The following is a 14,328-nucleotide window of genomic DNA, read 5'->3' as shown; positions in this document are numbered from 1 at the left end:
ATCGCAGAGCAGATTCTCATAGTTCTAATAACAATTCCATTAAACGGAATCCACTGCGCCTTCTTTCTAGTAAGATAAGAATATGATCGACAATTATAGAATCAGTCATCATAAGAGTAGACACTGCATTAATTAGTTCGCTGGATGGAGCCCTGAATTCGCTGAAAGTTAAATGAATGACGCTCAAATCTGCCTCACATCAGCGCCCTGCGCTTTATGATTAACCGAATAAACTATAGTAAAGTAAAACCGAATCCAACTGATTTCAATTGGGACAGAGATGTAGAATCTGACCCGTCTCTGCGGGGCAGCACGTTTTTTGTTTTGAGAGAACGAATTGGGGATAAAAAGATATTTTGACAAGGTTGAACATTAAGGTACCGTAGTGTAGTAAACCCCTCCGTCCTTCCGCGACAATAATCACATTGGCAATAAATGTCACTGTTGGCCATTCTTAGTCATCCCTATACACAGGCCTCTCTCCATCGGACAATCTCCTAATTGACACAGTCTCCATCGTCCCATTACAACTCTTTCGGGGTGAATAACCCCGACCTGCCAGCTTAATGGAGGAAAATCTATGCCCTGTCCCCGCGTTTGATTCGATCCACCATAACGATGCCACTGAAAGGTAATCTGACTTAATCGAATCTCCACTCCGTTTCTTGGAACTGACGATCTTATTTGTATGCCAGGATGTGGAGGCTTGGTCTGCCGGGACAAGGAGCTCGGCCAGCTCGCGTCACGGAGTGTTAACTCATAAATACACTCGCTCGTACCCATTGAAAATATGTCGCTTATGGTAGAGTGTCAATTCCTCGCTGTCCAAAGTCTCGACTATGGCGCGCGTTATTCAGTTGCTTCTCGGCCTTCTGGGGAGCCTCCAGGTTCTGGCAGCAGCCCAGAACAGTTCCCAATCTGAATGGCCTCTACATGACAACGGCCTAAACAAGGTTGTACAATGGGACCATTATAGTTTCTACGTTAATGGTCAACGGATATTCATCTTTTCTGGGGAATTCCATTACTGGCGCATCCCGGTCCCGGCATTGTGGCGCGACGTCTTGGAAAAGATCAAGGCCATTGGTTTCACCGGTTTCGCGTTCTACTCAAGCTGGGCCTACCATGCACCCAATAACAATACGGTCGACTTCTCGACTGGTCCCCGTGATATCACCCCAATTTACGAGCTAGCGAAGGAGCTTGGAATGTACATAATTGTACGCCCTGGGCCGTACGTCAACGCAGAAGCCACTGCTGGTGGGTTCCCGCTCTGGCTTACGACCGGCGCGTATGGCTCGACGCGGAATGACGACCCTAGATATACGGCAGCGTGGGAACCTTATTTCGCTGAAGTGTCTGAAATCACGAGCAAGTACCAGATCACTGATGGCCATAACACCCTTTGCTATCAGATCGAGAACGAATACGGCCAGCAATGGATTGATGATCCAGTTGACAGAAACCCTAACGAGACGGCAGTCGCCTACATGGAGTTACTACAAACCTCGGCTCGCGCAAATGGAATTACTGTGCCATTGACCGCGAACGACCCTAACATGAACACAAAATCCTGGGGGAAAGACTGGTCGAGTGCTGGCGGGAACGTGGATGTTGTGGGCGTGGACTCGTACCCTTCTGTGAGTGTCTCAATGCCTATGGATGTAACGTCGTCTAATTGGATCAGTGCTGGAGCTGCGATGTCAGCGTGTGTACTGGTACGAACGGAGAATATGTACCATATAAAGTGCTGAATTACTACGACTACTTCCAAGAAGTCCAGCCAACCATGCCCTTTTTCATGCCCGAGTTTCAGGGCGGATCTTACAATCCCTGGGATGGCCCTGAAGGTGGCTGTCCGGAGGATACTGGTGCCGACTTTGCCAATTTGTTCTACAGATGGAATATCGGCCAGCGATCAACTGCAATCAGCTTATACATGGTGTTTGGAGGAACAAACTGGGGCGGCATCGCAGCACCCGTCACCGCAACCAGCTATGACTATTCCGCGCCTATTTCGGAGGATCGATCGATTGGTTCCAAGTACTATGAGACGAAGCTACTAGCCTTATTCACCCGAAGCGCAAAGGACTTGACCGTGACCGATCGCCTCGGGAATGGGACGCAGTATACGACCAATGATGCAATCAGTGCAAGCGAGTTGCGGAACCCAGAGAATAACGCCGCCTTTTATGTGACCACCCACCTAGACACTACTCTCGGCACAGACGAGTCGTTCAAGCTGCACGTCAATACATCAGAAGGTCCTCTCACCATCCCGAGACATGGAGGCGCCATCAGGCTCAATGGCCATCAGTCGAAGATCATTGTAACCGACTTCAGTCTTGGCGCTGAGACGCTCTTGTACTCCACGGCAGAGGTTTTGACCTATGAGGTTTTGGACCATAAGCCAACTCTTGTGCTCTGGCTGCCCAAAGGCGAATCGGGCGAGTTTGCCATCAAGGGCGCGAAATCTGGATCTGCCACAACGTGCTCAGGGTGTTCGCCTGTAAAATTCCACCGCAGCAACGGTGTGTTGACAGTCGGGTTCACCCAAGGTGAAGGCATGAGCGTCCTAGAGCTAGACAACGGCGTCCGCGTGGTCTTGCTTGACAGGGAGGCAGCATACACCTTCTGGGCTCCGGCATTGACAGACGACCCTCTTGTCCCTGAGACTGAAAGTGGTAAGCTTTCTTATCCATTGACTACTTCCAAGTTGTGCTAATGATCAAACAGTCCTTGTTAGTGGACCATACCTTGTCCGATCGGCCAAAATCTCAAAATCCACACTAGCCCTACGAGGAGATTCTAAGGGCGAAACAGCCTTAGAGATATTCGCCCCTCAGAAGGTGAAGAAGGTTACGTGGAACGGAAAGCATGTCAAATCGACCAGGACTCGATATGGCAGCCTCAAAGCCGAGCTCGCTAAACCCCCGTCTATTGGCCTGCCCGCTCTCAGCGAATGGAAAGTGAGCGACAGCCTACCAGAGAAATTACCAAACTACGACGACTCGGGTGCTGCATGGGTTGGTAAGTTACTTCCATCCATCAGCCGCAAATGGAAGGGTTAATCAAGTACAGATGCGGACCACATGACAACACTCAACCCTAATAAGCCAGCTACACTCCCTGTGCTCTATGCTAACGAATACGGTATGGTTTACTAAACAACCATTCATATTAAACACTAATCCATAACTAGGATTCCACAACGGTGTGCGCCTGTGGCGTGGATACTTTAACAGCTCCGCCTCCGGTGTTTTCCTCAACATCCAAGGTGGCTACGCATTGTACGTACCTTCTAGCATAACCCCTGAAACAACTACATTCTAACATGGCCTCAAAAGCGGCTGGTCGGCGTGGCTGAACGGCCACTTCCTAGGCTCCCACCTAGGCTCCGCATCAATTGACCAGGCCAACGACACTCTCAGCTTCCCAAGAAAAGCCCTAAACAACGACGGCTCCCCCAACGTCCTCCTTGTCGTCCACGACGACACAGGCCACGACCAAACAACTGGCGTCCTTAACCCTCGAGGAATCCTGGAGGCCCGCCTCCTCTCCAACGACACTTCAGCACCCGAGTTCACTCACTGGCGCGTCGCCGGAACCGCAGGCGGAGAATCAGACCTCGACCCCGTCCGCGGCGTCTACAACGAAGACGGTCTCTACGCAGAACGTGTCGGATGGCATCTCCCCGGGTTCGACGATAATGATTGGGAACTAGTAAAGAGCAAAGATGATTCATCACTATCCTTCACCGGCGCAACGGTCAAATTCTTCCGCACTGTCATCCCACCACTCTCCATCCCGGAGGGCGTCGACGTCTCTATCTCGTTCGTTTTCTCTACTGCGTCCAACACCACCATCACTTCTTCCCATGCAAACAATAACAACAACAACTCAACCGGCGACACAACTGCCTTCCGCGCCCAGCTTTTCGTAAACGGCTACCAGTACGGCCGGTATAACCCGTACGTCGGCAACCAGGTTGTGTATCCTGTTCCACTGGGAGTTTTGGATTATAATGAGGAGAACACGATCGGTGTGGCGATTTGGGCGCAGACTGAAGCTGGGGCGCGGCTCAGCGTGGAGTGGAAGGTAAATTATGTGCTTGATAGCTCGCTTAATGCGAAGGGGCTGGATGTGCGAGGGTTGAGGCCTGGGTGGAGTGAAGAGAGAGAGAAGTTTGCGTAGTAGCTACTACCTTCCTTATTTTTTATGGGAAAGTGGTTACTAAAAGCTACCTGAGACGTCTGTCTGGTTATTAGATATCTGGACCTTCATTCGGTGTCATCTATCTAAATATCTTTCTACTGGCCAAAGCTAAATGGAAAATGTAGTATATCGTATCCTCGTGGGGCAGCGAATCATACAATCATGACCTTCATTTAACCAAGTATCTACAGGATATGTAGGTATATACATATCCATAAACGTAGACACCAAAATCAAACCAAAAACCTGAACCCCCTGGCCGAAGCCTGCCCCGGCACACCACCCCCACTAACACCCTCCCCACGATCAAGCTTCTTATTCAACCTAACAAGAATAACCCGCAGCAACGTCGCCGACAGAATCGCCACAAATGCTGTGGCACAGTTCACCGCCATCGCCGTGACAAACCGCGGCTTGTCGCTATCGGGATACATATAGCTCGCATAGATGCTGCTAGCATTACTCACGCAATTAATCCCCGCCAGAGCCGCCGCGCGCTTCGACGCCGGCCGCGGAAGTGTATTCGAGATCCAACCTAGCGCGACGACGTACCCCGTGTAAAGGGCCGGGACCATGAGCATCATGGAGAGGTAGCGGGGCGCGACGGCGGTGGTTGTTGCGGCGATTATGAAGGCTGCGACGGCGATGTAGAGAGGTAGTGTGATGTGAAAGTAGCGCTCGCCTGTGCGGTCCGCGTGCCAGGCGTTTGCGAATGCGGTGATTACGGCGAGGACATAGGGGGGTGCGGTGAGGAGGAGGGTTTCGATGTTTCCGTAGTTGAGGGTTTCGACGACAGTGGGGAAGAAGTTTGTTACGGAGGCGGAGGAGACGATGCAGAGGATTAGGAGCATCTAGGGTAGTTATTAGTGTTAGGATGCCCTTTCGCACACAGTTTGGTAGGTATGGTGGGTGACGTACCAGAATCCAGGTCTTGATGTCGCTGAATGCAAGCATCGCACCGTGGAGGAAGGACTGGTGTTCGCTGTCGACCCAGTCGTCTTCACCAATATCTTCCTCTAGTCTCCAAGTTGCTAGCTGTTTCTCCTCTGTTGATAACCAACCAGTGGTACGTGGAAAGTTGGGTAGGACGAAGATGGCAATAACCGCAATTGCAATAGTGATGGCTCCTTCGATTATGAACAGCCAGCGCCTGGAAGAAAAGTCAGAACACAGCTGTTCTTGTTTTTAACTTTCGACCGATAGCTTACCAAGCACTGAGCCCTAATTTACCATCCATATTCCCAGTAATGCCAGCTGCGATCAACCCGGAGAAAGCCCCGGAAATTAAAGAACCAGAGTAAAGCGCTGCGGTGCGAAATCCGAGCTCCTTTCTGGTGTACCAGGCGCTCAGGAAATAAAGACACCCGGGCTATACACAGACATATCAGTTAGCAAGGATACTTAGAGTCAAGGGCATCGGGTCGCATACGAAATAGGCGGCCTCGACAAAACCGAGGAAGAATCGAATCACAACAAGCCCGGCGTAGTTTTGAGCTGCAGCTGTGCATGTGGAAATGATACCCCAAAGAATCATGGCGCAGGGAAGGTAAATCGCCGGCTTTCCGAACTTGTTCAGCATCAAGTTTGAGGGTACTAAACTGGTTAGAGATGTTAATCTCATCTTTTTTTCGTTCAATGATACTTACTCTGCATCAAGAGGTAACCAACGAATAGAATGCTGACGCAGGTTTGGTACTGCACCCCTACCAACTTGAGGTCTTTCTCAAGACCAGCAAGCCGAGCAGCCGCCTAGGAAGAATGAGCAGGGAGGCCGTCAGTGGACTTGGGCCAACTTACAATGTTGTTCCGGTCTAAGTAGTTCATAATGTACATAATGATGATCATTGGTAGTAATCGGATATCAATTTTGCGGACGAGGGCCCTCTCAGCGCGTGCACGCTCATCTGGAGACAAGGCTGCCACATAGACAGGGGCTTCTTTTCTAGGGTTGGGCCTATTACCGTTGGCAACGTCTTCGGCGACTTCGATATTTTCAGTGCCGTTTTTGTGAGCATCCCCTTCGGGGTCTTGAGTGACCGATACCCGCGGAGACATAGTTCCATAGGACAGATGAGAGGGAAAAGAGGGAGGAGAGGACGATGAAGGAAGAGAAGCAAGGAGAGGAGAATAGGGCGATGAGGAAGAAAGCGGACGAGGGACACCCCCCTTCATATTGACTAGCTCTAGGGCTTCTTTTTAGAAACAGGAATTAGGCCTGATGAGACGGGGAGTCCCCGCCGTGCACAAGATTCTAGCATAAGTTGATTATGGGATGTTACGTCGGCTTGTTGCAACAAATCCCACGAGACTAAGGCGGCAGCAGGGCTCCCTGCTTTGCCAGGAGAAGGGGAGACGGAGGAAGTCCTGCCAATGGTAGAGTCGACGGCGGGGACACCAGTCCGGGGTCAAGGGGATAAGCTGAAAGATGGAGCTTCACGGGGATTGATGTGGGGAGATGGATGAATGGCGCGGGGTTGAAGGAAACAGTGAAGGAGAGTTGAGAGTTGAGTAGATGCGGAAGAGAACCCGTGATCAATTGTTGATTCTACACAGGACACCCGCCTCGCCGTACCAAGGCACCTGTTTCAAACAAGCTCCCCCAAGCAATGCTTCTCTCGATCAGGAAGCCCAATCTCTAACCGAATCATCCCCGAAGATCCTTGCCTGGACCTGTGCAGCTAGCGTCGTCCCTCTATCGGTCCAACTCCGGCAACATTCCAGTCATCCCACCAGAATACTCCGTGCCTCAAATCCCGAGATAGGCGATCCTCGAACCTTTATTTACTTCTACTGGAATGGACTTAAACTGCCATGAGACGCAGAAATGGAGATGATTTTGGTTCGCATGTCATCCAACCAGATACAGTACCAGCAACAGCTATGAGGAACAAAAGAGAGCGTGTGCATGAGAAGCGACAAAACGTGGATACAGGTTCAGATGCCAGACAACAAATATAACAGAAGACAGAAAGCAAGCCATGACTATGCTGAAATTAGACCGGTCAATAACAGATGCTCAAACTGCTTGAGGTATGCCAGTGCATCGATTTCCAGAACACGAACACACGATGAAAAGTGGCTAGTGCCAGTTTGATAGCGACAGAGAAAAAGAAAAACTATGATACTGTGAGATAATGATCAATAAGACGGCCCATTTCCACGCTTGCCAAAGACAAAATTAAAAAGACTGATTGGTTCGAACATAATGTCGAAAAAGGGGAGACAAAAAATCCGTAAACGTAACTGGATCCGGGGACAGAATAGAAAAATAGATCAAAGCCCAAAATCCTGAGCGCAAGGTAGATCAATGTATCTGAAGTGGTCGAGGTCAGAACGTTTCCAACAGTCGATCGCTCCGTTTTCTTTTTTTTCTTTCATTTTCGTTTTCTTTTTCTTTCTGCCCGCTGTTGTATCCGCATAAGGTCGGAATGCATGCGCAAAGGAAACACCCTACCCATTCCAACCCCAAATATATTGGAGTCACCATAACACCAGAACATGTATTAGGGACCAAGGAGGTCAAACATCGTGATCCGCAAACTGGCGGGGGTCGTACCAATGCCAGACGACCCATCTGGTCTGGGCACCAAGTTGAGACCGACGCAACAAAAACGAGTTGCTCTAGAGAGATAAACCAGGTCTACAAGACGCCAAATGTGGATACCACGCGCTTCATAGATCCATCGCCGTTCGAGAATAAATGACACGAGAAATGAAGAGAACGATAACGCCGTTTGCAATGCTGCCTTCAGAGAAAGTGTGTATAGATCTTCGAGGTTTCGTGAACTTCCATCTCCTAAAAAGTCATGTGTTAGATCGCAGACTAAACGGGCATCATTATGGGTATGTTGGGACTAACCATCTTGAAAGTATTCAGCTCTTCTTTGATTTGCTGGGCGAGTAGCGGAGTGAGCCTATTGCACGTTGCGATATCTCCCCTTCGATCATATTCTCCACTAGGCCATGTCTCATGAAACTGAATTCGGGGACTAAAAATGAGGCTCTTAGAAGCCATCGCTTGAGGTCCCAGTGTCGCATTCTTGGCTTCAGATAAGTCATCTTCGCCGGCAATTTTGACAGTGTCGGGACGTCGGATCCCGGTCCTAGGTTGATCTTCAGGAGTGCTGGGCGCACTGGACTGAGGCGAATCAGTGCCGTTGTCCTGCGAGCTGGGTTTAGCCGGCGTGAGGGTTGTGTTGTCAGGGGCAGTTTCTAAGGCACAGTATTAGCGAGTGTCTCTGGAAATAGCGTAGAGTTTAAATGAGGAAAAAAAAACGTACTCTTGAGAATGCCCTTTCTGACAGCTGCAAGAACTTCTGCACGTTCTCTGTCTCCTCCAACAATGCTTTTACGCGATTGCAGTGTTTCCGCCAAGTCCTCCTCCTGGCTGGTAGAGCCAGGGCCAGTAAGTTCTATCTTGGGAAATACTGTCCCACCATGGGGAAGTTCCTGAGGATCCGCGTTTGCCGCAACACTCTTCCTGTCTGCTTCAATATTCACAACCGACACCTGGGGCGCCATCGGCTCTGCTGTAATATCATCCGTGGATGACGTGACTAAAGCGGATTTGGGTCGGAATATGCCAACAAGAGAACGAGTAGATCGTTTCATCCCCTTGCCCATCTTCCGTAGCATGATTGACGCAGAGGATGCGGTGGAGGAGATGGACAAGTTATCTGTGGAACTGTTGAAAAAGCGGCCTTGATGATGCGAGTATATACTTTCACCTAGACCGCTGGCTTCCTGCTGCTCGGCTATAGCAGCTTGTTCCGCACCTAGTTCTTCCTGCAACAAATCCCTGCGGGATTTGTCCACCGGTAGTCCATCCTTGCGCTGGCCAGCCTGTGAGGCTTTCAGAAGTTCGGAGGCACTTCCAAAAGAGAAGGCTCTCCTCAACCGTGATTTCCCCGGTCGTTGTGTGTCTTTTTTCGAGAGCTCTGCCAGGCGTTGTGAAGCAGGACTCGCCAGCTTAGGTGGCTCCCGCTGGGTTGGTTGCGCAGTTTGTGGTGAAGTGGGGTCTGCAGAAACAGGTTGAGATAATGGGGAGGGTTTGGTTGTGCGTTTAGTATCATCCAGCTTTGCAGCAGGCTTGGGCGATGCAGCACCTGCATCGGCCACCTAAAGAAAAGAACGTTATTATCAACAGCAAGGAGAATGGACATGGTCGCTTCTTACAGATGAAGTGGAGGAGCGAGCAGAATGGATGCTCCCTGACACTTCCCTATGTGACTGAGCAGACCTAGGCCGCTCTTGATCAAAATAATCCTGCCCCTTGGACATCGGAATTGGAGAAGCTGCGGGCAACTTAAGCTCAAGGTTTATGAGACCTGTGTTATCCATATTCCCCCAGCTCCTTCTTCGATACCGTTTTGCCAGTTCTGGCAGTTGAGGTTTCTCTGATCGCGAAACATCGTCTGCACTGGGGGCTCTGGTATGCCCAATGGCATGAGACTTGTTTTCCGGGACGAGGTTTCTGACTCCTACGGACCCGGAGGACGTCGCTTGTTGCTGGTTTTCATCCATAATTGGCGGGGACACCCGTGCCGGCACACCCCCTGTTGTGGCAGCCCCCGCTGTTGCATCCGAGCGACGGTTTCCACGACGGTATCGATCAGGTGACGGGCGGGACACAGTGGGAGAGGATATGTTCATGAATTGGGGCGTTGGTGAAGGCAAGTTCGCGGTAGATAGGGGACGGATGGAGGAATCACTATGAAGTTTGCGAGAGGGAATAGCTGTGTCGTCTTTAGAAATGTATGACTGGACAGAAGAGTTGGAAGATGAAGTAGATACAGAACCAGCTGCAGTGTGGTTGACGGGACGTGAATTGATTCCGGCGACAGCACCATTCGCGGGGAGTTGAGGAGCGGACGGGGCAGAAGAAGTTCGATGCTCGGGTCTCAGATTAGGAGACCATGACTGACGGTTTTGCACATTCGGTGAATTGGAGAGGTTGGGGGTGCTGGTAAAGGCGTAGGGAGCCACAACCTGATGGCCCTGCCTATAGCCCCCTGAGTTGCCAGTCGTGTTGTATGTATTCCAAGACATGGCGGGATTTCGAGAGTTTGTTTGCTGTAAAGACTGAGAAGTTGTGAAAGCGCCCGAAGAGGAAGAGGGGCGAGTTTGGAGCACCGGAACCGCGCTGCTTTGCTGAGGAATTGTCTGTACCAAAGCTGCCATGTTGTTCTCCTCCACTGATCGAAGAGTAATCCAAGTCGGACGCGTACTCAACGACGTCTTCCGAAGAGATTCGTCTTCGGAGAAGGAGGAATAAGGCGAACTGAGCCCTTGAGTGTTGCCGTCAAAAGTAGTGTATACTGTTCGAGAGAAGCCCGAGCGAGAGGAAAAGGTTGGGGGAAACAGGGGGGTGAATCTGTACCACGTATCCGTCAGTTAGCATTGTACAACCAGAGCAACCGAGTTCGAAGATTGGCTGAGGCCTTATAAACGAAGGGTTCATTAAGACAAGCGAGTTTCGGGGTAGGGGATGAATTGTTTTGCAACGGCGAAATTCGTACCTGGTCTAACAAATGCCCGTAGCTCAATTATACTGGTACAAACGATTAAGAAAGGCGCTCAGATGAATGCAGAGAAGCGAAAGGTGTTGAGCAGGAGGGTAAAAAAAAAAAAAAAAAAAAAGAGGAAAGAAATGAAAGGCCTGGATCGAACGAGGACCGAAGAGGGAGGAGCCAGCGATGAGGTACGACGTAAGGAACACAAGGGCTAAGGGCGGCAGATGCTGTCTAGAGCGGTCGGGCCATAGGTAAAGAGAAACAAGGCGGGAGAAAAGAAAAGCGAAGAGTCCAGAAAATAAAAGACGACGACCAACAGCGAAGTGGGAGCGATAAGGGACAAGGGGAAGAGGAACGAAAGGAAACGGAGGCCAAATCCGAAGGACGACACGGAGCTTCTGAATCAAGCAGAAGACGCGCCGCTCTGGAGGACTGGACAGGATGGAGGGGAAGGGTGGAAAAGGGGAAGGAAAGCAAAAAGGCGGAGGGAGATGAGGGAGTGGAAGAAGAGAGGAGGATGGAGATAATGGGATTGAGGAGGAGGGACTGGGGCCAGGAATGATGGGATGCTCACTCTAAGGGGAGAGGGAGGCCGACTCAGACTTGACAGGCGGAGACAGACGGGCGGGATTTTCGACTGCGGTTTGGGACGCGAAAGGGGACAACGCTGCCTCTGGCTCGCGCTTCACGCCTTTTTCTGCTAGAATTCTCCGATCGATAAAGCTTAAAAGGGTTTGTTTATTTAATTCTGTTTGTCCTGACCCGCTGGTTCTCTACTTGGGTCGCGGGAATACTAGCAACGAGGGAGAGGGATTCGAATCGGGTGAATCAGCTCTTGTCGAGGGAGGAGGGAGGGAAAGTTTTAAAATGCTGGGTGCAGATTGGAAGATGGGACGCCCACGAGGGGAGGCAGATCGATTAGCGGCGTCGCCAGCAGGAATAATCACCATCACTGGGTGGTGGCAGATTGCAGAGGGCGATTACTCTCCGTGCAGCTGCAAGTCATACCAGATTTAACTGAGTTGTCACGACGGAGTCGGCGATGGCGGCGAATCTTGCTCTGAACGTTGAAGATCGGAATGTCTCCTCGATATTACGACGAGGGAGTGCAGTTTCATTCATAGTAGTCTCCAGAGGAGCCATGGCCTTGTGCTCGCTCTTATTCCTCTCGTCAGCGGACAGGTGTAGATTAACATTAATTCTCCTGAATTGAGCCCGGCCAACCAGCGTTATCAGGTGCGCGAAAGGGGTAAGACATGTACGGTAACTTCGGGTTCGCGGTGACTGGTACAGGTACCAAGGTTGCAGTGCCAGCAAGCAGGCTTCTGATTCCCCTGTCATGCTCGAGGTTCCGGAGTTCGTCCCTCACTTGAATAACGATTTGGTTGGCTTTGCCTGCAATGGGTCAGGACCGCCTCCTGCAGGTGAGGCTGCTACGTCTGGCGTGGCACGACCACAAGGTGAATCTCATTCTCAGGTCATGTTAATACTAATACTACTCCAGCCTTTGCCACTTGGCGGATGGAACTTGCCAGTCCCATTTTCTGTGGGGAACTGTTACCTGAGCTTGAGGTATCCAGACGGTAATTGTATTGTCGTCGATCATGGCCAGCCAATCGTGCAGCCAGCAGCCGCCTCCTTTTTTTCTCTTTTGCACTCCGTGCTTTTTATCCATCCTCAATCTGGAAAAGAGCGGGGACAAAAGGCCCCAGGTCTGCGAGAACGTGCTCGAGGCTTCAAAGGGCGAAAACTGGCAGCTACCTAGGTACGGCGGTTCTCATCCCTGCCAGCAATCTCGGCTGGCCGGCGACGAGAGTGTTGTCATAATCACAGGCCTGGATGTCGTCGGAGTTGATGAGAGATGAAGACATATGTGCAGAAATTGCTCAATCGATAGCCTCAGAGGCTCATGAACGGAAGCTCGGAGGGAGAACCGTCTGGAGACACGACTCGGATCACAGCTCGTCAGCCGCGATGTCGCCAACAAGCCCGGGCCTCAAAGACTGGAACGCTAACATGATAGCCAAGGATTTGGTGCTCTTGATAGGAGCTTTCGTATTTTTCACGATACAGTCCTCAGAGATCCTCCGCCTGAATCGCTGCACTGCCGCCTCGAAGAGGAAACGGACGCCGAGACACTCCTCCCCTCCGGTCGTAAATTAATTGAGAAAACGACGAGATCAAGACGAAGATCATGGCCCCCAGATCTTCTTATCTAAAAATTCCCATGACTCGTTTCAGATTTGGAGTACGAAATTAGGAGTTCAAGACGCAATTATAATGCCAGTAATATTGATCCATCCCCGCCACTTCTTCCTTTCAAGACTCCAAGCGAACTACTGCAAGACCTGAGACCAGCCAGGCCAGCTCGTCTGGCATTCTCACTTTCCTTTCTCTCATCCATTCCCATGGTTCAGGAAACCTGCAACCCCTGGTAAATTCCCGCAGCTCGGTTCCATGGATCTGGCCGTTCCACGATGGGGAACCTAATCAATCAGATCTCCCGCAGTTTGTGTTCCAAAGGAGCACAACTTGGTGGGGATGGAACTCTTGTTACAGGTTGCTACATGTCCACCCGGTTGTGTAGCTGTACCGTATCAACTCGGGACAAAGCGTTGGCTTAGGCTCCCGGCGAGCCTGCACCGAGGATTTCCGGCATCAGCAATCACTTGCGAGAGGTTCACGGGATGCCTAGGTGCCAAGTCGACATTACTCCATACTCGTTCTTGCGGAAACAATAAACTGTCGGCCAGGCATTGGCATCTGACTCGCCTCATGTCTGCGCTGGAAATATTATGCGAGGTCAGAACAACAACGTGGCTCAATGGAGAATGAAAAATCCATCGAGTTACTCAGCCAGCCAACATTGAGGCAATTTTAGCCTCATCGGCAGTGACAATTGCTAACTCCTGAGCTCCTGAAAGAAGTGACTCCGCCTAGAATGAAACTACGTACATGAATACTATCCACATTTTTAGAAAATTGGAACCCATCTGCTCCATACAAGGTTTGCGATGCGGCTTGTGGCTTCAAAAATCTGTTGTATCCGGCCGAGTGATGTGGAGAAATATACATCGGATGCATTGTTTGTGCAGCCGTTCAGCCTGATTTATCCAGTGGGTTGACATTGGCTTACGGAAGGGGGGTTCGGCTCGGAATCATACCATTCCATCATGAATGGTTCCACAAAGTACAGAGTAGCCGAGCAACAACGTAACTTGTACTATGCAGTTGATAGCCCTTCCCTGAAGACATCGCAGACCCAGACTCCGACCTCCAAGCTCTCGATAAATCTCGTTCAAAAGCAACCGAGACTTCCAAGACTAGCGCATGCAGATCTATGTAAGGAGTTCCCGCGTGATCGACAAGGCAACGTCGCCGTTTCAGCATTTCTTTGCAATTTCCGCGTCATCGTGCAGGGGACTGTGGCACCCGCGGCCGCTCACCAGGAGACTGAGGGATATCCAGAATCCAGACATGGAGTTGAGAGCGAGATGACCCGTGCATCATATGGTGCTCACTGTTCAGTGCTGGCTGTGGACCTATATCAATTTAACCCGTGAGAATGCTTTAATCCGTTTCGCAAGGTCTCTGAGCATCG

The 14,328-nt window shown here is 50.7% G+C and overlaps 3 protein-coding genes across 3 annotated transcripts; 1 reads left to right on the top strand and 2 right to left on the bottom strand.

Annotated features, from left to right (window-relative positions):
• Window positions 1-839: 839 nt before the first annotated feature.
• ASPVEDRAFT_49233 (glycoside hydrolase family 35 protein) lies at window positions 840-4,194 on the top strand (the record flags this gene model as incomplete). The annotated part of the gene is made up of 6 exons (XM_040814138.1): window positions 840-1,640; window positions 1,688-2,684; window positions 2,737-3,034; window positions 3,077-3,153; window positions 3,203-3,290; window positions 3,348-4,194. 6 exons carry the CDS (start codon window positions 840-842, stop codon window positions 4,192-4,194), a joined length of 3,108 nt encoding a protein of 1,035 aa, XP_040662954.1.
• Window positions 4,195-4,448: 254 nt separating this feature from the next.
• Window positions 4,449-6,270, bottom strand: ASPVEDRAFT_24165 (putative MFS transporter; the record flags this gene model as incomplete). The annotated part of the gene is made up of 6 exons (XM_040809634.1): window positions 4,449-5,066; window positions 5,134-5,365; window positions 5,424-5,584; window positions 5,645-5,808; window positions 5,862-5,964; window positions 6,013-6,270. 6 exons carry the CDS (start codon window positions 6,268-6,270, stop codon window positions 4,449-4,451), a joined length of 1,536 nt encoding a protein of 511 aa, XP_040662953.1.
• A 1,693-nt stretch (window positions 6,271-7,963) lies between these two features.
• On the bottom strand, window positions 7,964-10,395 carry ASPVEDRAFT_49231 (uncharacterized protein; the record flags this gene model as incomplete). The annotated part of the gene is made up of 4 exons (XM_040814137.1): window positions 7,964-8,011; window positions 8,075-8,427; window positions 8,496-9,333; window positions 9,391-10,395. 4 exons carry the CDS (start codon window positions 10,393-10,395, stop codon window positions 7,964-7,966), a joined length of 2,244 nt encoding a protein of 747 aa, XP_040662952.1.
• Between the last annotated feature and the right edge of the window lie 3,933 nt (window positions 10,396-14,328).

Source organism: Aspergillus versicolor (assembly GCF_001890125.1).
Source record: "Aspergillus versicolor CBS 583.65 unplaced genomic scaffold ASPVEscaffold_1, whole genome shotgun sequence".
Taxonomy (NCBI): domain Eukaryota; kingdom Fungi; phylum Ascomycota; class Eurotiomycetes; order Eurotiales; family Aspergillaceae; genus Aspergillus; species Aspergillus versicolor.
The sequence above is the reverse complement of the archived record's forward strand: the minus strand, read 5'-3'. Positions and strand labels throughout refer to the sequence as shown.